Source organism: Myotis nattereri (assembly GCF_964212035.1).
Source record: "Myotis nattereri genome assembly, chromosome: X".
NCBI lineage: Eukaryota > Metazoa > Chordata > Mammalia > Chiroptera > Vespertilionidae > Myotis > Myotis nattereri.
Window position 1 is genome coordinate 31959312 of NC_138078.1, and position 24538 is coordinate 31983849.

The window sequence follows — 24538 nt, forward strand, 5'->3', positions numbered from 1 at the left end:
GCCATCTTGGCTGGCAGTTAATTTGCATATCACCCTGATTAGCCAATGGGAAGGGTAGCGGTCATATGCCAATTTCCATGTTTCTCTTTTATTAGATAGGATATATAAACACTCTGTGACTACTCTACTTGTTTTTTTAAGGAATAAAAATGTGCAGTAGCTGATCTCATACCCTCTAGGAAAATGTTAAATTTCTGCATATTTTCTTGTTGAATTTAAATATGGACAAGATGATGTTTCACTCCATATATAAATAAAGCCTATCATAAACAAAGTCTAGAACTTCCACAATTAAGTAAAAATAGTCAAGAGGATAATGGAAGATTGAAAGAAAAAGTTATGAGAAATGTTCATAGAAAATAAAATACGATTCTTTTTAAAATGGCAAGATAAAGATATTCAGACCAGCACAAAATTTTAACTCAATATTTGATATGTTTTTTAAGCTGCCCTACTTTGACCTCTGGGGATTTAGCAACTAATAACAATGATGAAATTGAATAACAATCCTGCCACAAAATGGCATTTAAAATAGAGCATGCTTCTTCTAAAATTAAAGAAAAAAACTCTTCTTTGAGTTTTCTGGTTATATAGCTCATTGTGAAATGGCTTATAATGGTCAAAAAAAAAATTCTCTAAGGTAAAATGGTCACATGGCCACGAATAAACAGAATAAAGAAATATCCATTTCTATTTATAATTTTCCTTTTAGAAACAAATGTTGCCCTTGAGGGAAAAAAAAGAAAAATTCACTCAGATTAATTTGTGACCTGGGATCAAAGTCATTGAGTTTATACTTAATGATGATGACAAATCCTAAATTCTTTTTCATCATTTGGAATATCTGTGGGGCTTGCATATTTTTAAGGTTTGATTAATTGGATCCAGTTTCAGAATTCCAACCATTTCTTTCCCATACCACACTTAATTTTGGGGAAGGAATAGGATATCAAGAAAAAGAAAAACCTATCAGAGATATAGTCATAATAGTAATGCTGACATTAGTTTCTGAGGCCTAGTTAAGTCTAACCTGATGTCTGATATCTATCTTGTAAACAGAACCTTGGACAGGCCAAATTAAGGGCAGTCTCACTATCAACTTCATCTCCATCTTTAAGTTTATTCATTGAGACTCAATAATAAGAAAATAAATTTCATTATGTACCTTAGATTATAGTGGAAAATCAATGCAAATATCAGAGGCATAATTTTATAGTAGAAAGATTAGTGTCAGCTCTTTTGTTACCTATCTGTGTGACCACAAATAAGAAAATTTCTCACCTTCCAAGCATCATCTGTAGTATGAAGGGTTCTACTTAATTATTTTAAGTTACTTAGACATCTAAATTTTAATTTTAGAAATACTTGTCAGCATGATTGTAAACAACAGAAGCTTTACATTTAGTTAACCAAAGAATACAATTAAGTTTTTTTAGTTATCAAACATAATATTTCTTCAAGCCAAATTCTCAACTCTTACCCAAATTTCAAGACATAGGCTGAAGGCTCTGAGAACCACTATTTGAAAATAACTGCCCTGGAAAATCAATTGCACAGTCTCCTTAACACATCATTCAATGCCATCCATATTTTCACTTTCACATTCTTCAAAGACTAGTTCCAATGTCACATCCTACACTTGAAATTCCTTCCTGGTTTTCTTATTCCAAAGAAATTCCCCCTTTCTCTATATTCTCACAGTACTTAGTTCCTCTCATTGCTTTTTATCACATTCCATGTAAGAGTATAATAATTTACACATTGATTGATTTTTAAGAAATTTCTTCTCTTACATCATAAGCATTTGAAAGCAAGTAATTTTTGTCTTTTTTCCCCATAGTGCCAACATATTGACTCTTCCACTGTTGGAATAGTGTACATTGTGGATACAAACTCAATTTAGTTGAGAATCATATTCAAGAATTACTCTAATCCCTTATGGAGTAACTTATTAATGATGACTAGCCACACTGCTGAGTTCATTCACATACTGGAGGTTTACAGAATCTCTATTATTTGCTACTCACTTCAACTCTACCATAGGAATTCTGTGTAAACAAAGCTGAAAATAACTACATTAGATCATAATATAATGCTCAGCCTCTAGATCACCACGCAAATTATATGAAACATTCAATATATTTTCCACATATGATACCTCATAACCCACTGGATAGAATATTATTACTGCATTCACTGATTTTCCTTTGGCTTATTGAATGTAACATGTATCTTATAAATAGAACCTGAGTGATTCTCCAATAACAAGCTTTCCTTTGGTTAGAATGTCTGATTTACCATTTCTACTTGAACCATAAACATTCAGGAAGACCATGCCAATAAACATTAATCAGACCATAAACATTGTTAACTGACATCTCCCTTGTCAATACCCACATGCTTTTTTTCTTTTCCTCTCTCTCTTCTTGGAAGGCACTAAAATAAATCAAAAGATTAAAGCCATGAACATTAAAAAAAGAGAGAAATCAATCAGTCTTTAATTTCAAACAAGACCATAAACAATTCAAATTCTGAAGTAGGATACCCAAAGGGGATCAAAGACATGCCAGTCCCTGGGTTATTAAAAATATATATTTAAAATTATTGATATGAATCTCTATTTGCAAGTGATCACTTGAGGAACTGTAGCTTAATTTCCAGTAAGCAGATAATCCATTTACCCAGACTTTTCCCCACATTTATTGAAGTATAATTGACAAATAAAAATTGTACATACTTAAGGTATAAATTTAATTATTTAATACTAGAGGCCTGATGCATGAAATTCATGCACGGGAGGAGGGTGTCCCTCAGCCCAGCCTGCACCCTCTCCAATCTGGGACCCCTCAAGGGATGTCCGACTGCTGGTTTAGGTCCAATCCCAGGGATCCAGCCTAAACTGGCAGTCAGACATCACTCTCACAATCCGGGACTGCTGGCTCCCAACCACTCACCTGCTTGCCTGTCTGATTGCCCCTAACCGCTTCTGCCTGACAGCTTGATCACCCCCTAACCACACCCCTGCCAGCCTGATTACCCTCTAACCACGCCCCTGCCAGCCTGATCAACACCTAACTGCTCCCCTGCCAGCCCATTCACCCCCAACTGCCCTCTCCTGCTGGCCTAGTCACCCTCAACTACCCTCCCCTGCTGGCCTGATCACCCACAACTGTCCTCCCCTGCTGGCCATTTTGTGACCACATGGGGGCAGCCATCTAGTGTGAGGGTGTGATGGCCAATTTGCATATTACCTCTTGATTATATAGGATAGGTATATTTTGTGAAATAATCACAATATCAAGTGAATTAACATATCCATCACCTCACATAGTTAGCATTTTTTTATTTTTTATGTTGAGAACACTTTAAATATTCAATACAGTGCTGTCAACTGTAACCACATTATCGTACATTAAATTTCCCAAACTTACTCACTTTGTATAACTGAAACTTTGTACACCTTGACCAACATCTCCCCATTTTCCCCACTCTCTAGGCCAGGCATGGGCAAACTACGGCCTGCGGGCCGGATCCGGCCCTTTTGAAATGAATAAAACTAAAAAAAAAAAAAAGACCGTACCCTTTTATGTAATGATGTTTACTTTGAATTTATATTAGTTCACACAAACACTCCATCCATGCTTTTGTTCCAGCCCTCCAGTCCAGTTTAAGAACCCAGTGTGGCCCTCGAGTCAAAAAGTTTGCCCACCCCTGCTAGGCCCTGGTAAGTACCATTCTACTCTCTGCTTTTTTATACCAAAGTGGTGGTTCTATTTTTAATATTTGGAAAAACCTCCATAATGTTTGAACAACTTACATTACTGCCAATACTGTACAAGGGTTCCCTCCTCTCCACATCCATGCCAATATTTATCTTTTTTGTCTTTCTCTTTTTTGTAAATATATTTTATTGATTTTTTACAGAGAGGAAGGGAGAGGGATAGAGAATTAGAAACATCGATAAGGGAGAAACATTAATCAGCTGCCTCCTGCACACCCCCTACTGGGGATGTGCCCACAAGGTATATGCCCTTGACCGGAATCGAACCTGGGACCCTTCAGTCCGTAGGCCGACACTCTATCCACTGAGCCAAACTGGTCAGGGCATGTCTTTCTTATAATAGCAATTTTAACAGGTGTCAGGTGATATCTCATGGTTTTAATTTGCATTTCCATAATAATTAGTGTAGTAGAGCACCATTTTAAATAGCTGTTGGTTATTTGTATATCTTAATTTGAGAAGTGGCTATTTAGGCCCACTGTCAATTAAAAAAAAAAAAAAAAACTTTTTTTTTTTTTTAATCTTCACCCAAGGATATTTTTCCATTGATTTTTAGAGAGAGTGGAAGGTCAGGAGAGAGTGACAGAGAGAGAGAAAATTGATGTGAGACACATAGAATGGTTGCCTCCCACATGCTACCAGGGCTGGGGATTGAGGCTGCAGCTGCAGTATGTGCCCTTGACCTGAATCTAACCCAGACCAGTTTGTGGGCCAATGCTCTATCCACTGAACAAAACCGGCTAAGTTGGTTGGCAAACTGCAGCTCGTGAGCCACATGAGGCTCTTTGGCCCCTTGAGGGTGGCTCTTCCTAAGCCTTAGGAGTACCCTAATTAAGTTAATAACAATGTACCTACCTATATAGTTTAAGTGTAAAAAATTTGGCTCTCAAAAGAAATTTCAATCGTTGTACTGTTGATATTTGGCTCTGTTGACTAATGAGTTTGCCGACCACTGGTACGGTTTTAAAAATATTTTATTTCTTTCTTTTACATAATTGCTCTGGTGAGAACCTTGAGTAGTATGTTGAACAGATGCAGAGGAGGGTGGGGGTATGGAGAGAGATCAACCAAAGGACTTGTATGCATGCATATAAGCATAGCCAATGGACACAGACACTAGGGGGTGAGGGCATGAGCGGTGGGGTGGGGAGACAATGGAGGAGTAAGGATACATATGTAATACCTTAATCAATAAAGAATAATTTAAATAAAAGAGTGGGCATCCTTGCTTTGTACCAGAAGGTAGATGGAAAGCTTTGCTTTCCCTGCATGGGTTATGATGTTGGCTATGGGCTTTTCATATATGGCCTTTATGTTGTGAGTTATGCTTCTTTTCTACCTAATTTGTTCAGACAATTAATTATAAATGGATGTTTATTTATTTAATTTTATGTTTCAATTACATTTTACATTCAATATTATTTTGTAATAGTTTCAGGTGTATAGCATAGTGATTAGACAATCATATATTTTACTTGGGGTGTCTGCCTTCTGAGCTCTAGCCCCAAAGTCCCCAGTCCTGGCTTCTGCTCTCACAGCTCCAGTTCACTTCACCCTCCCTCTGTCAGAGCACAGGGTGGGTGGCTCCACAGGGAATTTTGTGAGTTGGCCTTTTAAGAGGGTGCCTGAATTTTCAGCTGTTACTCTCTGGCAAACAGCACCCCACTGCTTTTCACAGCCAAATGTTATGTGGGTACCCTCCTTGGTTTTGGTGCTCTCTGCTGGGGGGTCCAGCTAGGGGATTAGATCCCTGAGTTCTCAGTGGCAACCCCCCCCCCCAGCTGAGATATCTCTCTTGGACTTGAACAGCTGTCTGTGGCCTGACTGGTAATGGAAATGGAAACCTTTTGGTGCATGGGACAAGGTTCAATCAACTGAGCCACACCAGCCACTCAGTGCATTTTCATTGGTGACTTTAATTTACGTATACTTAAAGGAACTAATGGTAAGTAAATATATATTGTTTCCATTTTGTGAATTGTTTTCTATTTTGAAGTTAATTTGCCCCTCTTTCCTTCTCTTGCTGTCTTCCTTTTTTATTGGTTTATTTTGGTACAAATTTGCTTTCCTTCTTCTTTTGTGTATCTATCATAGTTTTTTACTTTTTGTTTAATTCAAGACTTATACAAAACATATACTTTAAACCTTAATTTTAAGTTTATAACTTAACTTCTATTGCATACAAAAACGACACTTTTACTCTCACCTACTCATTTGTATGACTGTATTCAGAGTGTTCTTCTTTTCATACTTAGTATCAATTAATTAATAATCTTTTATCTCAACTTTTATATTAGGGTTGGTTAAAAGTAATTTATGCACAATGTTGCATTGCATTAATGTGTATTTGTCTATATATTTATATTTGCCAAAGAGATTTATGCATGCATCTGTTTGCTTCTGCCAATTCTTTAAATATATTGTTCCAGTCTCCCCTGTTCTGCAAATCTACTGCTGAGAAATCTGCTTATAGTCATATGATGGCTTCTTCATATGTAACAAAGCACTTTTATCTTGTTGTTTTCAAATTTCTCTCTGTAATTGACTTGACAATTTGATGATACAGTCATGTGCCACATAATGATATATCAGTCAATTATGGACTGCATATGCATATGACTATGGTCCCATAATTTATAAAAGAGCGGAAAAACTATCATCCAGTGACATCATAACCTTCGTAATGCCATAGGACAATGCATCACAAAACAGTAATATCTCAGCCTTCACATTCACTCATCACACACTCACTGACTCATCTAAAGCATCGCATCCTCTAGTCCCACAAGCTTCACTCATGGTAAGTGCCCTAAACAGGTGTACCATTTTTATTTGTTAAACTGTATTTTTGCTGTACATTTTCTATGTTTAGATATGTTCTGATACACAAATAAGTATCATTGCATAACAACTGTCTACAGTATTCTGTAAAGTAACATGCTGCACAGTATGTAACCTAGGTACAATAGGCTGTAGCATATAGCCTAGGTGTAGTAGGCTACACTATCTAGGTTTGCACTCTAAGTTATTTGCACAGTGAAAAAATCACCTAAAGATGCAAATCTCAAAACCTAGCTCTGTATTTAAACAATATATTACTGTAATGTTTCTCAGTGTGGTCTTATTTGGGTTGATTCTATTTGGACATTTTTGAACTTCATTAATGTGGATGTCAATTTTCCTCCCTAGATTTGGGAAACTTTCAACCATTATTTATTTAAATGAGCTTTTTATTCCTCCCTTTCTCTCTCTTTTCTCCTTCTGGGTTTCCCAAAATGCATGACTGTTTCTTTGCGGGTATCCTATATATCTTCAAGTGTTCTTTCTACTTTTCCATTCTTTCTCCTCTTTCTTCTCTGACTGGAATATTTCAAATGACCTATATTCAAGTTCATAGATTATTCCTTCTGATTAAATGAGTTGTTATTGAAGCTCTCTACTGTGCTTTTCATTTTTGTCACTATATACTTCAGCTCTAAAATTTATGCTTGGTTCTTTTTTTATGATTTATATCTTTTTGTGAAATTTCTCATTTTTTTCATGTACTATTTTGTGGGAAACCACCTATTGTCTTCACTAGCAAAGAGGTGTAGACAGAGAACCCGAAGGCTGGTGATCCTTCAAGCCCTTGCAAAGGTCAGGGCTGTGTACCCATTGTTAATCCAGACAATTGTAGCTGAAGCAACTTCCCCATTTATTATTATGTAAATCCTTGCTGATGGGCTAGTCTGCCCGTTACTGGAAATTGCCTGCCTAAGGACTATGGGTGTATCCCAAACCAATAAAATGTTGGCTGGCATGGCCCGAGCACCAGGGAAAGTCTTTCCTCTTGAGTTGGACTTACCCGCCTGCCCCCCCAATATTTCCAAATTATCTCTTGTCTCTTCTCCTTCATTTGTGTGCGGCTCCTCTTCCAGACCCTGAACCCTGAACCACGCGGGACGTGGAGGGAAACATTTGCCACACTATTTTCCTGATGTGACTGAATTATTTGTGTTCTCTTGTAGTTTTCTGAGTTTCCTTAAAACAATTATTTGAATTCTTTGTCAGGAAATTTATAGACTTCCTTTTATTTGGGGTCAATTATAGTGTTCATTTGGTGGTAATATTTTTCTTAACTTGTCATGTTTCCCTCTCAACAATGCCTTGCATTGTTGTCTGCACATTTGAAGCAGCAGGCAGCTATCTCGCCCTTTATTGACTTACATTAGTAGGGAAATATCTCCACGTGTGGGTAGATATTGGCTAGTGGGGTTCAGTGGCTCTGGTTCTAGTTGTTACAGTGGAAGCCCCATATCTGGGGCCTGGGAAAGAAACAGCATTGTTGTCTTTGTACTGAGCCATAAGCTGAAGTAACCATTGGCAAAGACTCTGAGGACATTTAACAGGCAAGAATCTAGGTATCCATGGAGGCCATGAAGGCTGCTGGAGTCCTCAGTGGCAAAAGCTGCTAAGGTCTACTTGCTCTCTTCTTCATTCACAACATATAATTATAGCTTAGAGAATTCCTCTTGGTAACAGGACCGGGTTTACAGGTGTGGTCATGGCAGCAGTGTTCATTGATAAACTATAAAAACCTCAAAGACTTCTTCATCTATTTATTATTAGTACTAATAGCCTGGTGCATGAAATTTGTGCACATTAAAAGGGAATTAATTGCCCTAACCAGTTTGGCTCAGTGGATAAAGCATGGGCATGCAGACTCAAGGGTCCCAGGTTCAATTCCGGTCGAGAGCATGTACCTTGGTTGCAGGCACATCCCCAGTGGGGAGTGTGCAGGAGGAAGCTGATTGATGTTTCCCTCTCATCAATGTTTCTAACTCTCTATCCCTCTCCCTTCCTCTCTGTAAAAAATCAATAAAATATATCTTTTTAAAAAGGGAATTAATTAGAAGAGATATTTTAATATTGCCATTTGCCCTGTCTCTATAATAGAAGTGTGAGAGATGGAAGGAAATTAGTAAAATATATATGAAAATAATATATACATTTATTAATAAAGAAACAGTAACAAAAGGATATAACAACAGAGGCATGATATAAAAACGATAAAAACATGATATGAAAACAACAAAAACACCTTGTAAAAACAACATTGATGCAAACAATGACTGATAAAGTGATTAAACTTATTCTAATATCTCCCTGTACACCACATTAAGAGTGAAAACACTTTCAGAGTGCTTGACTAATTTCCCTTGTGATGAAATATTTAGAACTTTAACTGTAACATCACATGCATATAACTGACCATGTGCAAAAACGGGTTCAGGTAGGAATATGCCTACTTTGCCTAGAGTTTGTCCTTGTGATTTATTAACAGTCATCACAAATGCTGGCATCACGGGAAACCGTCGTCGAATCAATTTAAATGGGAGGCCAGTGTCAGATGGGGACAAATTAATTCTTGGAATCAGAAAAGCCTATCCCTCTGCAGATCCTGTTAATACTTAAGCTTCGATAATATTAGGTCGTAATCTTTTGATAATAAATCTGGTACCATTACAAAGACCCCATTTACTATTGAGATTTCACAATAGCACCCACTTTCAATTTTAATTTATGACACAGCATTCCCGAAGGAGTAATACTATTCAGAAATTCGATGGAGAAATTTTCCTTTTCAGCATCATCTGTGGGATCAATGGAATCATCACTCAAATATGTGTGAAAATCTCCATCGAGTATATCCAAATTTTCTTCATTTAAGTTTTGAACATGCTCATTTTTTCGACAAAGAAGTGCACGTTTAGATATATTTTTTAATATTATCTATAGCAGTGGTTCTCAACCTTGGCTGCACATTAGAATCACATGGGAATCTTTTTAAAATCCTGATTCCTGGGCCTCATCCTCTGGAAATTGTTTCTTTGTTATGGGGTGGGGCCACAACATTAGTAACAAAGAAACAGAATTAAAACTTTATTATTGGGAGCCGCTACAGTGTTTTGGACAGGTTCAAGCCTTGGACTGATGAGAGGGCACAGTCCTCTCATTGCCATGTGCAAGTCCCAGCTTGGAGGGCAGGGCCCTCACAGCACAATTACAGCCAACAGCTGTAGTTGTAAGCTTGAACCTATGGTCCAAACATGTGACCCCACGTGCCTGAGTGATGTAGGCTTGATAGAGTTCAGGTGCATGTAGTTGAGTAGGATTGAAACCCAGGAGAATGTTGCAAACATCTCGGCCACGCCCTTCCTTTGCCTCATAGCTTCTGCTATAAAATAAAGGCATGGCTGTGGGCGTGGTCGCTGTCTCTCAGAGAAGCAGCGTCCCACCGAGACCCTGCTTTCATGCTCTTGGTCTGTTTTTTCTAAGCCTTTCAGCAGCCCCCACTCAGGTTCACCCCTGGCAGTGCTCTGAGGGCAGGTTCCTGCCTCAAACCCTGCCCTTACAGGAAACAGCTCAAGAAAACAGCTTTGGGGAGGGTGCAGCAGTTGCCAAGACAACTCCTGCAGGACTAACTTCCTTCCACTTGGTTGAGGTGGTTCTGGATGGATGTGATGAACACCACCCATGGTTTTTACATAAGTAGATATTGTTATTATCATTATCTTATATCTGCTTACCTTCATTACATCAAGACAAGGGTAAACTATTTTTTGCATGATCACAGTTACTACTCTAATTCCATTTCTATAACATCAAGTATAACATTATACACATATGGAAACCTAATACTTTCTTTTATCACAGTGATGGATATTTTGGGTTAAGCCAGATTATATGTAGCTAAGGAAATTAAATATTTGCTATGTTGGAAATTAGGTCACCAGTATACATCTCAAAATATTTAATACTGTCTTATTATAAAGTTACAACATTAAAATCTGTACAAAATCTTTTTCAGAAACTGGTATATCTGAGAAAATAATGACCTAGTTACTTCTTAAGCTCCCACTAATATTTATTGTTAAAAAATATTTTTTATTTACAAGAGAATTCCTGTCAACTGTTGGTTACTTCCAAGACACCAAGATTTGAACCTAGTATGAGTTAAGAGATGTTTAGTCGAGGAAACTGATCATCAGTTCATCACTGTATCGTCATCTTTTATTCAAGAGGGTTGATAAAATTAAAACCGTATTACAAAACAGTGCTGAAGAGAAGGAAGAACGTGGAAAAGGCAAATACTTTGCACTTAACCAGACATGGGATTTAAACAGCTCTGCTAATTACTAACTTTGTGTCTCTGTTTCCTGATTTACAAAATGGGATTATTGAAAATGCTTTCCCCACCTGGGAATATGGTAAGAATTAACTGAGTTAACACAGGAGTTAGAAGATGAACAAGTTCTCAATACCTAATGCATGGTATTATGATTGTAGTTAATAATACCTTTATTATATACTTAAAAGTGATTAAGAGACTATATCTTAAATGTTCAAAAAAAAAAGAAAAAATGATGTGAAATTGTGAAGATGTTGGATAATGCTATGGTAGTAATAATATTATATATTGCAATATATAAGTGTATCAAATCAACATATTGTGCACCTTAAACTTATACAATGTTATATGTCAATAATATCTACATTTTAAAAATTAAACTAATGGAAAAAATCATGGGAGATACTTAGTATATAGTAACTGGTAATTTCTTTCTATTATTATGTTTTGCTTAATGTTAATTTTAACTATGTCTTGCTTCTAGTTACATGAATCCACAAAAGTATGCATTTTTCCCTTATTACCTACTGTGAGTACTGATTAAATACTATTTCTCATAAATCACCATGAACTTTTCAATTTTAGATGAGGAGGATGAAGAGAGCTACACTGCATTAAATTCAGAGTAAGTTTATCATACTGATTTAATTCAAGAATTCCCCCCTTTGCTTTTTCCTCCAAGATAAGGACCACAATACTTGAACATCTAGGAGCCTAAAAGAAAAGAGAAGAGGCTGCTACCAATCTGCTTATCACATTATATTGAATTCACCTGAAGTGTTAGATTGGAAACCTATGGCCCCTCAGACCATCTTTTGCCACCCTTTATTACTCCCCACTAAAATTAAATGGTATTTATTTATTTAGTTATTTGTTTATTTATTTAGACATTCATAAATGTTGAGAGTTATAATCCCACCTAATTCAAAAAGAGATGTGAGGGGTGGTCTTATAATCAAAGATAAGGAAAAATTATCACAGGTAAAGAAGAGAAAACTAGTAGTAAAAAGGAAGGGGATATTTCAATCCACAGGCATCTTTCTCTTCCTTCCATCTTTTTTTCCTTGCTCTTTGTTCTTCCTCTTTTCTTTAGCCACTGCTAACAATACCACAAGTCTTCCAGCACCTTCACTTAGCTAAGGAGGTGGTACTCCAACTAAAGAGACTGCAGCCTGCCCAAGGTGGATTCTCAGAATTATCGTTCAGTGGTAAATTATTTAGAGAAAGTTGAAGTAAAAAGCTTGATATGAAGCTGAAGGGGGCAGCCTTTAGCAGGCAAAAGATGAAATAGCTAGCAAGATAAAAATTAGTATTTAATTCCTCTACAACAAAACAATGGACATAATTCAGTGTTTCCTCAAATGGGATTCTGACCTGTAATGGTTTTCTAGTTTCAATGTACAAGTTAGAGGTAGGATTAAGTATACTTCTTTAGTAACTGCTTAAAATTGAAGTATACGTATTATTTTCCTGCTCCCCTCAGCCCTCTTCTCTCCCATCACAGAATAAATCAATGAGTCACCTGCCTTGGATTTCTGAAGACACTTACCTGTATTACAATTAAGATCATCAGGCTCTGATTCCGTTCCATTTTGGCTTCCATTTCCCTGAAGAGTGTTCACAGCTATAAGCTTCATCTTCTGTAGCTTCATTGCCTCAGCCATGGCTGCAGCTGTTATACCTAAAACCAGAATTATCCCTTTTAAAATTAGGACAATGTAATGTAATTGAAAGCTTTATTTTTCTTTATCAGGCTTATGCTACACAGCATAAGCAAAAGTAAGTCCACCTCTAATTTATAAATAATATTCTTTAACAAAGTGAATTTCAATTCCCATAAATTACTTCATCTTGCAATGGACTCTTTGAAAATCTAAAAATGCATTGATATGGTTGGATCCCCAATTCAAAACACAGAAAAACACAAAGAGAGTAATATGAAGATTCTTTTAGAAATTCCAAAACTCTTACTAATGTGTTCTGGTGTCTGTTAAGATTTCTAGAGAGTTTTTTTGTTTTTGTTTTTAAGATAGAAATCACCTTATACTAAATTTCAACTGAAACAATATTATCAGAGGAAGCATACTGAAATGTTAGAAGGAACCACTTTCTAATGAATATACTGTTGGTGCCTATGAATGAAAGATTGGAGGGGGGAAGGTGGAAAAGAAGATTTCAAGTAGTCTTTCTCCCAGTTTGCCCTCCTCATCCTTATACACTGAGGGATAAAATAAATATAAACATATCATGCCACATATGAAAGTTTGCCAGCCCCTGTAGTATAAAGCAATTACATTGTTTTGTATTAATATAAGTAAACTAGAGGCCCAGTGCACAGATTCGTGCACCATTGGAAGTCTCTTGGCCTGGCCTACAGATTGCAAGAGGGCACAGGCCAGGCCAAGGAACCCCACTGGTGCACCATTGGGGCAGGTGAGGAACCGCGGAAGGGCTCCAGAGCATGGCCAGCTCATCTCACCCAGTCCCAATCAGCCCGACCCCAGGAGCAAGCTAACCTAGTGGTCAGAGCGTCTGCCCTCTGGTGGCCAGTGTGTGTCATAGCGACTGCTAGAACAGTCAAATGAATAGTCAGACACTTTGCATATTAAGCTTTTATTGTATAGGATTATTTTTAACTCTATATAATGGTATGAAGAGGTAAGAATAAAAAAACCAAAGAGAAAACATGAGTGCTGAAGTTTGAAATTTTGTCTCCTAGGAAGTTTATATTAGGCTAAAAATATCTAAGGCAACAGTTTCTAAAAATAGAATCAATATTTCAGCAATGCTCTCCAAAAAGTCTAGGGAATTAAACTTAATTATATGTAGACTAGAGGCGCGGTGCACAAAAATTTGTGCACTCAGGGGGAAGGGGGGGCGTCCCTCAGCCCGGCCTGTGCCCTCTCGCAGTCTGGGACCCCTCGGGAGATAACGACCTGCTGGCTTAGGCCTGCTCCCGGGTGGCAGAGGGCAGGCCCAATCCCTAGGTGCAGCCCCTGGTCGGGCTCAGAGCAGGGCCGATTGGGGAGTTGGGGCATCGCCCCCTGTCATGCACATAGCAGGGGGGATCGGGAGGTTGTGATGCCACTCTCAGTCACGCTCAGGGTAGGGCCGATTGGGGGGTTGGGGCACCGCCCCCTGTCACACTCAAGGCAGGGTCGAAGGGCAGGTTGCGGCGCCACCCCCTATCACGCACAGAGCAGGGCCCATCAGGGGGTTGGGGAGTTCCCCCCTGTCACTCACAGAGTAGGGCCGATAGGGGAGTTGGGGCAGCGCCCCCTGTCACACACAGAGCAGGGCAGATCAGGGGGTTGGGGAGCTCCCCCCATCAGGCACAGAGCAGGGGTGATCAGGGGGTTGGGGCGCCTTCCCCTGTCACGAACAGAGCAGGGCAGATCGGGAGGTTGTGGCCCCACCCCCTGTCACACACAGAGCCAAAGGGCGATCAGGGGGTTTGGGCGCTGCCCCATGTCACGCTGATCCCGGTGCTGGGAGGCCTCTCGACTCCACTGATCCCAGTGCTGGGAGGCATATTACCCTTTTACTGTATAGGATAGAGGCCTGGTGCACGGGTGGGGGCCGGCTGGTTTGCCCTGAAGGGTGTCCTGGATCAGGGTTGGGGTCCCCACTGGGGTCCCTGGCCAGCCTGGGTGAGGGGATGATGGCTGTTTGCAGCTGGTCACACACCCTTCAGGGTGGGGGTCTCCACTGGGGTGCCTGGCTAGTCTGGGTGAGGGGCTGAGGGCTGTTTTCAGGCTGGAGGTGACTGAAGCTCCCAACTGCTCCTTTTTTTCTTTTTTCTTTTTTTTTATTCTGGGCCAGCTTTAGCTTTGAGGCTTGGCTCCATCTCTGAGGCCTCCTTACATCAGTTCCTCTGACTAGCAATCCAGGACTGAATCTTGACTGTGATAATTATGAAATTACTAGTTGTTTCATGACTGGTAATGTAAATAGTGGATTTTTATGAGCAAAATATGGATTCTGACTTTATGAAAAATAAATCAACAAAATACTTTATAGACAAGATATTCCAAGTAAAACGTGTATCTCATACAATGACACTAAGAAAGTGAATGAGGAAGAGTCCTCTAAAAATGTTTTAATTCATTGAAAAGATTGTTTCAATATCTGTCCATTCTTTCAAGCAATTGCTATCTGCTTCCTTTTGAAGAAAAACTCAATGAAAAAAAATCAAAAAATAATTTTCAGATGATAAAAATAATAGTATTTAGGAGCCCTCAAAGATATTTAGGAGCCATCCAGTTCAATATCCTCATTTTGAATATGAAAAAAAATTCACAATAACCTGTCATAGGTCAGTTATTTTGGGAAAGATATGAAGCAAAACCCAAGTTTCCTCATGGAAGCTTGATGTATTAAAGTACTGAAGTAATTCAAACATGAGTTACTGAAAATGTCTAAAGGGCACTGGCTGCTGTGGCTCATTGGTTGGAGCATCAGCCTGTGCACAGAAGGATCTTGATTTTGAGTCCTGGTCAAGGGCACATGCTTGGGTTGCTGGGTTGTGATTCACTCCCTGTCCCCTGGTTGAGATGCATGCAGGAAGCAAGCGGTCAATGTGTCTTTCTCACATTGACGTTTCTTTCTCTCTCTCTCTCTCTCTCTCTCTCTCTCTCTCTCTCTCTCTCTCCCCTCTCTCTCTCTCTCTCTCTCTCTCTCTCTCTCTCTCTCTCTCTCTCTCTCCCTCCCTCCATCCCTTCCACTCTCTCTGAAAAGCAATGGAAAGGATATCCTCTGGTGAGGATTAACAAGAAAAATATCTAAAGGGATATGATTCTCTTATCAAACACAGTCTTATATTTTTAATTATTTTTCTATAGCTTCTTGCATTTGATTCAAAGTTTAGAGATTTAACCTCTAACTCATATTTTGTATTGCCTTATGGTCCATATTGTAGTGACTTTAAACTTAGGAAATTTTAAATCTTATTTGTTCAGTCTTCATTACAACACCAGAATATCTATGTCTTTAGGTAAAACCATAATCAAGCAAATGGAAAGCAGTAGAAAAGATGTTTGATTTGTTTGACCTTTCACTAGCAATTTATCCTTTTAGTCAACTATTTGGTTAAATTCTTAATGTCACAATGCTCCTCAGTGTAACACTGATGGATTTAAAACAATAAATCATCTCTTAGCACCACATTCCCAAAATGCAGCCCTGGAAGGGCATGCAGAAAAGAGCATTCTGAGGAGGAAAAATAGTGGCTGAATAGGCAGACATGACGTACACCTCGTCCTGGGGCCAGACTGGAAATACAACTAAATCAGAGAACATCCACCCAGAATTAACAAATTAGACACAGCTGAGGAGACAATTTACAAGGAAGGGCAGAGGATGCCTGGAGACTGATAGGAATGTGGATGTGGGCTTGAGAGGAGCAGCTGGCAAGCAGGCAGAGAGGGTGAGAAGGAACTTGCATTGCACCAAAGACAAGTCCTTTGGCGACAGGCATAACATCCAACTGTGAAAAAAAAGTCACAGGGATGCTGGCTTCTGGGGAATCTGGACCCAAGACCACAGCCACGAAAAGCTGCACTGCAAAAGGTGGCCCTAGCAGCACAATGTGTGAAAGTGGGGGAGGAACCTGCAGTTTCATGATTGTTTTGTCTTTGCTTTTATCCTCTAAACCCAGAACACAGAACTTTTTTACTTACACTCACAGGAGGCTTTGACACAGGGAGAGAGGCACAGAGTTGAGGTGTCTGAGGAGAGGCTGGGGAGGGAAGCAAGACGGGGAGACATGGCCAGGAATCCTGCATTTGGGCATTCTTAGGCTTCCAAACCTACACAGCCATTTCTCCCCAGAAGAGCCAGCCCCTCCCAATAGCCTCAAGGCAGATAATACAGCCTGCCACACCCTGAAGTTTGAGCGCTACAGAGGAAATAAAGGCAGAGGCCACACTTATGGTTCTGAATAGTCACAAGGGTCCCTCAGTGACTTCATAGGAAGAGGGGCCATCCATGCTGCTATTCTGGGAACCAGACTGATAAAAACTGCAGGTTGCCAGCCAACACCATTGGTCTCCATACAAGGATCTCTGACCAACCAAGGCAAGAGTAATATTGTGGGCCATTCGCAGAGAAGTCATTCTGGATCAGGAAAAAACACCCATCTTATTCCTTGAAAGCAAAACAGCACCTCCCCATCTAAAGCCAGGTCAGAAACAAATGTTTGAGTGATTAAGATTGAAAGCTGGCAGACAAGCAAAGAGGGAACTTTTCTCTGGTGGTAACTTTTATTGGGGTTATAGGTATCTTGTGTACATTTGTGTTCTGTTCCTTCTGTGTTGTGTCTTGTCATGTTGTGTTTACTTCTGTTTGGTCAGCACCTCCACAATGGTTGGCACGATGTGGGACAGAGTGAGCCACATAATCAGACACACTGATAATATACTCCATCCATGAAGAAGACAATAACATTCAAGACCCAAGTACATAAATAGAACCCAAATATCTCATGTACGTGGCCTCTCTAGAACACCCAGTACAGAAGACCTGAGAGAATGTACCGCTGGATCCCACAAAACATCTACTACATAAGACCAATTTAAAAAATCTGGGTGGCATAGCAGTGTGATGTAACATATAGAAACAATTACAAAGGAACAACAAAATGGGGAGACAAAGAAACATTCCCCAAATGAAAGAAAAAGGAGGAATCACCATAAAAGGAACTAAATAAAATGGAGGTAAGCAATGTATCAGATAAATAATTCACAGTAATGATTATAGGGATGCTCAAACCTCTGGATGAGAAATTTACCAGCTTATATTAAAATCAAGAAGAAATGAAGAATGACTTAGTTGCAATAAAGTACACAATGAAAGGTTTCAACAACAGACTAGAAGAAGCTGAGGACAGAATCAGTAAGATAGAAGACAAGGTAGGGGGAAAAAAACACCAGAGCAGAGCAGCAACTGGAATAAAAAAATTACAAGCAGGAGAAGAGTCTAAGGGAGCTCTGGAACAGCACGAAATGAAACAACACCTGCATAATAGGGATCAGAGGAGGACAGGAACCTGAGCAAGAAATAGAAAACATGTTTGAAGAAACAATAACAGAAAAATTCCCTGACTTTGGGAAGAAAAAGTCACACAAGTGCAAGAATCACAGAGAATCCCAAATAAGATGAACCCAAAAAGACAGACACCAAGACACATCATAAACAAATTGGCACATGTAAATGACAAAGTAAGAATCCTAAAGGCTGCCAGAGAGAGACAGAAATTTGCCTACAAGTGATCTTACATTAGCTTATCAACTGATTTCTCAACAGAAACATATAAGGCCAGAAGGGAATGGAATTACGTATACAAAGTGATGCAAAGCAAGTGACTGAATCAAAGAATACTCTGTCAGCAATGCTATCATTCAAAACTTGAAGGGGAAATTAGGAGTTTCACAGGCAAATAAAGGCTAAGAGGGTTTATTACCACCAAGCCAGCAATATAAGAAATGCTAAAGGGACTGTTGTAAAAAGAAGAAATAGAAAGGGAAGAAGGAACACAGGCATAAAGAAAAAAATAGCAACAAGTACCTATCAATAACAACCTTAAAAGTAAATGCAATAAATGCTACAATCAAAAGACATAGGGTAGGTCCAGGTCAAGGTGGCAGCAGGGAGGACAGCAGTGATGGAGAGAGTGTGAGTGAGTGAGGGAGCAAAAGGGAAGTGTGTGGACATGTGTGTGTTTGTGTGTGTGTGTGTGTGTGTGTGTGTGTGTGTGTGTGTGTGAATTAGATCCTGCAGGAGTCTGTGGGGCTGGCAGAGCAGGTTCTACTAGACAGGTCACTGCTACTGCTGAAAGCACTCCCGGGTTCGCCGGCTCAGCACAGAAACCACACCATTTTGAAGGGGAGAGCTGCTGTGACTAGGAGCCCAGCCTTACCACCACCCAGACTGGCCTCAGACACCATACCAGACTCTACAGCCACTACAGCCTAAAACCTGATACCTCATCTGCAGACCCACAGACACCAGGACTTGAATCTCCCCAGAGTGGGCTCACATCCCACCAAATCACTGCTTTAGCTACAGGCCCTGCATTACCCAGTGCCTAGGCTATCCAGTGAGTCTCCAAGTGCATGACCCTCAGGCCAATCCCACCACGTCAGCCACAGATCCCATGTGACCTGGCACTTGGGCCCTCCAGTGACTTTCAGAGTGTGCTACCCCCCCCCCACCACCAAGCCCACTGATTCAGCCACAGGCCCTACGCAACCCAGCATCTGGGCCCTGTGATGAGTCTTAGAGTGTGTGACCTTCCTGCCAAGCTTTCTCCTTCAGACACAGGCCTTATGCAACCCAGCACCTTGGCCATTGGTGAGAGCAAAAACGGGGAGACAAAAAAACAACCCTCAAAGAAAGAAAAGGAGACATCATCAGAAAAAGAATTAAGTGAAATGGAGGCTGCAATATGTCAGAAAAAGAATTCAGAGTAAGGGTCTTACAGTTCCTAAAACAGCTGGATGAGAAAATCAACAACTTATGTAAGAATCAAGAGGAAATTAAGAATGATATAACTACCAACAAAACACAATGGAAGGTTTCAACAGTAGACTAGAAGAAGCAGAGGACCAAATTAGCAAGTTAGAAGAAAGGGTAGAAAAACACAACCAATCTGAACAGCAATTGGAGAAAAAAAAATTAGAAAGCAGGAGGAGAACCTAAGGGAGCCTTGGAACAAAGTAACATCTGTATTATAGGGGTTCCAGAAGGAAAAGGAGTAGAGCATGGTTTAGGAAACCTAATTGAAGAAATAATGACAGAAAATTTCCCTGATCAGGGGAATAAAAAATTCATACAAGAAGAGAGAATCCCAAACAAGATGAATCCAAAAAGACCTCCACCAAGACATGTCATAATTACAATGGCAAACATTAACGACAAAGAGTGAATCTTAAAGGCTGCAAGAGAGAGACAGAGAGTTACCTACAAGGGATCCCCATTACATTATCAAATCATTTCTCAACAGAAATACATAAGGCCAGAAGGGAATGGAATGAAGTATACAAAGTGATTCAAAGCAAGGGGCTGAGTCCGAGAATACTGCATCCAGCAAGGCCATCATTCAAAATTGAAGGGGAAATCAGGAGCTTTTCAGACAAAAAAGGGCCAAGAGAATTTATCACTACTCAGCCAGTAGTGCAAGAAATGTTAAAAGGACTGTTATAAAAATAAGAAACAGAAAGGGAAGAAGGAACACAGGCATAAAGAATAAAAATGGCAACAACCAAGTACCTATCAATAATAACTTTAAATGTAAATGGATTAAATGCTCCAATCAAAAGACAAAAAAGTGGCTGAATGGATAAGAAAACATGACCCACGTATATGCTGTCTACAAAAGAACCCACCTCAGAAGAAGGGACTCATACAGACTGATAGTGAATGGGTAGAAAAACAAATTTTGAGGCAAATGGAAATTTAAAAAAAAAAAGCTGGGGTAGCAATACTTATATCTGACTAAACACCTCAAAGTGAAGGCCATAAGACATAAAGAAGGCCAGGTTGTAATCCTACAGGCATCAATACAACAAGAGGTTATAACTCTGGTAAACATATATGCACCAAATGCAGGAACATCTAAATATATAAAAAACTTCTGGAGGATATCAAAGGAGAGATCAACAGCAATACAACCATAGTATGAAAATTTAATGCCCCATTGACATCACTGGATAAATCTTCTAGACAAAAAAAATCAACAGGGAAACAGCAGTACTAAATGATACTTTAGAACAGATGGAACTATTGACATCGTCAGAACAGTCCAACCCACAGCTATAGAATATATATTCTGCTCAAGTGCACATGGGACATTTTCAAAGATAGACCATATGTTAGGACACAAGCTAAGTCTCTACAAATTCAAGAAGATTGAAATCACATCAAGCATTTTCTCAGACCACAATGGCATGAAATTAGAAGTCAGCTACAATAAAAACACTCAAAAACAATTAAATACACAGAGGCTAAACAGCATTACAAAAAAAAAATAAATAAATGGGTTACCAAATAGATCAAAGAAGAAATAAAAAAACATTATAAAAACAAATGAAAATAAACACACAACAATCCAAAATCAATGGGACACAGTGAAAGCAGTTCTGAGAGGGAATTTCATAGTACTACAGGCCTACTTCAAAAAACAAGAGAAACTGATAGCAAGTTATCTAACATTAAAACTTAAAGGATTAGAAAGAGAACAAGAAAAATCCAGAACAAGTAGAAGGAAAGAAATAATAAAGATCGTAGTGGAACTAAATGACATAGAGACCAATAATAATAATAATGATAATAATAATAATAATAATAATAATAATAATAATAATACATATGATCAATAAAACCAAGAGCTGGTCCTTTGAAAGGATAAACAAGATTGATGGACCTTTACCAAGGCTCACCAGGAAACAAAAAAGAGGATAGAAATAAACAAAATCAGAAATGAAAGAGGATATAACAATTAACCCCAAGGAAATACAAAGGATTGTAACAAAATACTATGAACTACTTTATTCCAACAAATGCGACAACCTGGATGAAATGGCCATATTCATAGAAAAATGCAACATTCCAATACTTTGTCAGGAAGAATCAGAAAACCTGAATAGGCTGGTAACTACTGATGAAATTGGAGCAGTAATAGAAAAATTCCCAGCAAACAAAATTCCTTTTCCAGATGGATTTACAGGAGAGTTTTACCAAATATTCAAAGAAGTAACACTTCTACTACTCAAACTATTTCAGAAAATCCAAGAAGAAAGAACACTTCCAAACTCTTTTTATGAGGCTGGCATTACCCTAATTCCAAAACCAGATAAAGAAAATACAAAGAAAGAGAATTACAGGCCAGAATCCCTGATGGACAAAGACGTTAAAATCCTCCACAAAATATTAGCAAATAAAATCCGATAATATATTAAAAAGATCATACACCATGATAAAGTTGGATTTATTCCAAGGATGCAAGGCTGGTAAAATATTCACAAATCAATAATCGTGATTCATCACATAAAGAAATTGAAAGACAAAAATCATATGGTCATATCAATAGGTGTAGAAAAAGTATTTGACAAAATCCAACACCCATTTTTGATAAAAACTCTCAGCAATGAGGAAATAGAGAGAGCATATCTCACCATGATAAAGGCCCTATATGACAAACCTACAGCCAACATCATACTCAATGGGCAAAAACTAAAACCATTTCCCCTAAGAACAGGAACAAGAGAGGGATGCCCTCTTTTACCACTCCTGTTCAACGTAGTTCTGGAAGTCTTGGCCATAGCGATTAGACAAGAAAAAGAAATAAGAAGCATCCAAATTGGAAAAGAGGAAGTAAAACTCTCACTATTCACAGATGACATGATACTGTACATAGGAAACCCCAAAGACACCATCAAAAACTACTAGATTTAATAAATGAATTTGAAAAATTAGGATACAAAAATTAACACCCCAAAATCCATAGTCATTTTATACACCAACTAGAGGCCCAGTGCATGAAATTCTGCACTGGTGGGGGTTGTTTCTGGCCTGCACCCTCTCACAGTCTAGGACCCCTCGCTCCTTACTGCCCACCTGCTCACTGCTCCTTATCACTCAGCTCGCTGCTCCTTAGCGCTGTCACAGAGGCGAGAGAGGCTCCTGCCACCATAGCTGTGCTCACCAGTTGTGAGCCTGGCTTCTGGCTGAGCGGCACTCTTCCGGTGGGAGTGCACTGACCACCAGGGGGCAGCTTCTTGCATCTGCCCCCAGTGGTCAGTGGGCATCATAGCGACTGGTTGTTCTGGTCGTTCTGCCATAAAAGTTGCTTGGGGAGAAACTAAGATGGTGGCATAGATAAACACAGGGAAATTGCCGCCTCCCACAACAATTGAAAAATACCGCAAAGGACAGAGCGGACATCATCCAGAACAACAGGAAGGCTGGCTGAGTGTAAATTCTACAACTAGAAGGAAAGAAAAGCACACTGAGAGTCAGAGGAGCTGCGGAGGTGAAGTGCAGAGGTACGGCGGCTCGCGTGCGCGCGGAAAGGGGGTGGCACCTGAGGACACGGCTGTCTTTTTGAATCACAAGCTCCCGACTGCTCTGAACTCCAGTTCCAGGAAGTCTCTGGGGATCCAGGACTCATACAGGGAGAAGCTGGAATGTCGGGCAGTGGGCGAACTTGAGGGCGGCTTTCCCTCAGAGGTGCTTGCAGCAGTTATTGGGTCACTGAGACCCGTGACTCCTTAGGGCTGGGCGGAGAATCAGCCATAGCTGCTTGCTCCTCCCTTTGACTCCCTGAGACCCTGCCCCACCCAGGCTGCGGCAGAGGCTTTTGCATGTGAATGTACCTAACTGCAGCCGAGCCAGGCAGACCCGGAACTTCCAAGAGAAGGCACAAGGCCCCGCAGCGGCTTGCATTGCTTCACAGCTGAGCCTCTTCGTGGCTCCTGCTGTGTGGCCTCAGGCAGAGGCTGAATTAGCACCACCATAGATCCAGGAGCCACTGTACCCAGTGGTCAGAGGGGGACCATCCAGATTGCAACTCCTCAGATCCATAAGGGACACACTCAGGGAGCAGACTCAGTGAGCACCAAAGCCCCACTGAAGCAAGTCTTGCCCCCGAAGGGTGTCTTCAGCACAGAAGTTCTCCCACTTCAGACACAGCTGATTCCCACAGCCAATTGGCCTGGAGGTCAATTCCTCCCAGTGATCCTACAACAACCAAGGCACCAAGAGTGCACCAAGAGTGTCCACCTCAGGTAACTGGGAAGGCTGAGCCACTGGGCCCTACAGGACACCTGACGCGCAGGGCCACTCTATCAACACAGGGAAGCAGCCAAAATGCGGAGACAGAGAAACAGGTCACAAATGGCAGAAATGGAGGAAAGCAAACAACTGGATATAGAGTTCAAGGCCACGTTTATAAGGTTTTTCAAGAATTTTATGGAAACCACCGATAAATTTAATGAATCCCTCAATGAGTATAGTGAGACCATGGAGGACATGAAAAAGGACCAACTAGAAATTAAGCATACACTGACTGAAATAAAGAATAATTTACAGAGATCCAACAGCAGACAAGAGGATCCCAAGAATCAAGTCAAAGATTTGAAATACAAAGAAACAAAAAATACCCAACAGAAAAAGAAAAAAGAAAAGAGATTCAAAAAATATGAAGATAGTGTAAGGAACCTCTGGGACAACTTCAAGCATACCAACATCAGAATTATAGGGGTACCAGAAGGATAGAGAGGGCAAGATATTGAAAAACTTTTTGAAGAAATAATGACAGAAAACTTCCCCTACCTGGTGAAACAAATGGACTTACAAGTCCAGGAAGCACAGAGAACCCCAAACAAAAGGAATCCAAAGAGGACCACACCAAGACACATCATAATTAAAATGCCAAGAGCAAAAGATAAAGAGAGAATCTTAAAAGCAGCAAGAGAAAGACAGTCAGTTACCTACAAGGGAGTACCCATACGACTGTCAGCTGATTTCTCAACAGAAACCATGCAGACCAGAGGAGAGTGGCAAGAAATATTCAAAGTGATGAATAGCAA

At 39.8% G+C, this 24538-nt stretch overlaps 1 protein-coding gene across 2 annotated transcripts in view; it reads right to left on the minus strand.

Moving 5' to 3' along the window:
* The window catches only part of DACH2 (dachshund family transcription factor 2), a gene marked incomplete at its 5' end in the record, with an annotated part of 789041 nt that overhangs the window by 261981 nt on the left and 502522 nt on the right, over positions 1–24538 (minus strand). For both annotated transcript variants that reach the window (XM_081115454.1, XM_081115453.1), the window contains one exon: positions 12502–12633. In XM_081115454.1, the coding sequence (XP_080971580.1) occupies positions 12502–12633 (132 nt within the window). The remainder of the gene's footprint in view (positions 1–12501; positions 12634–24538) is intronic.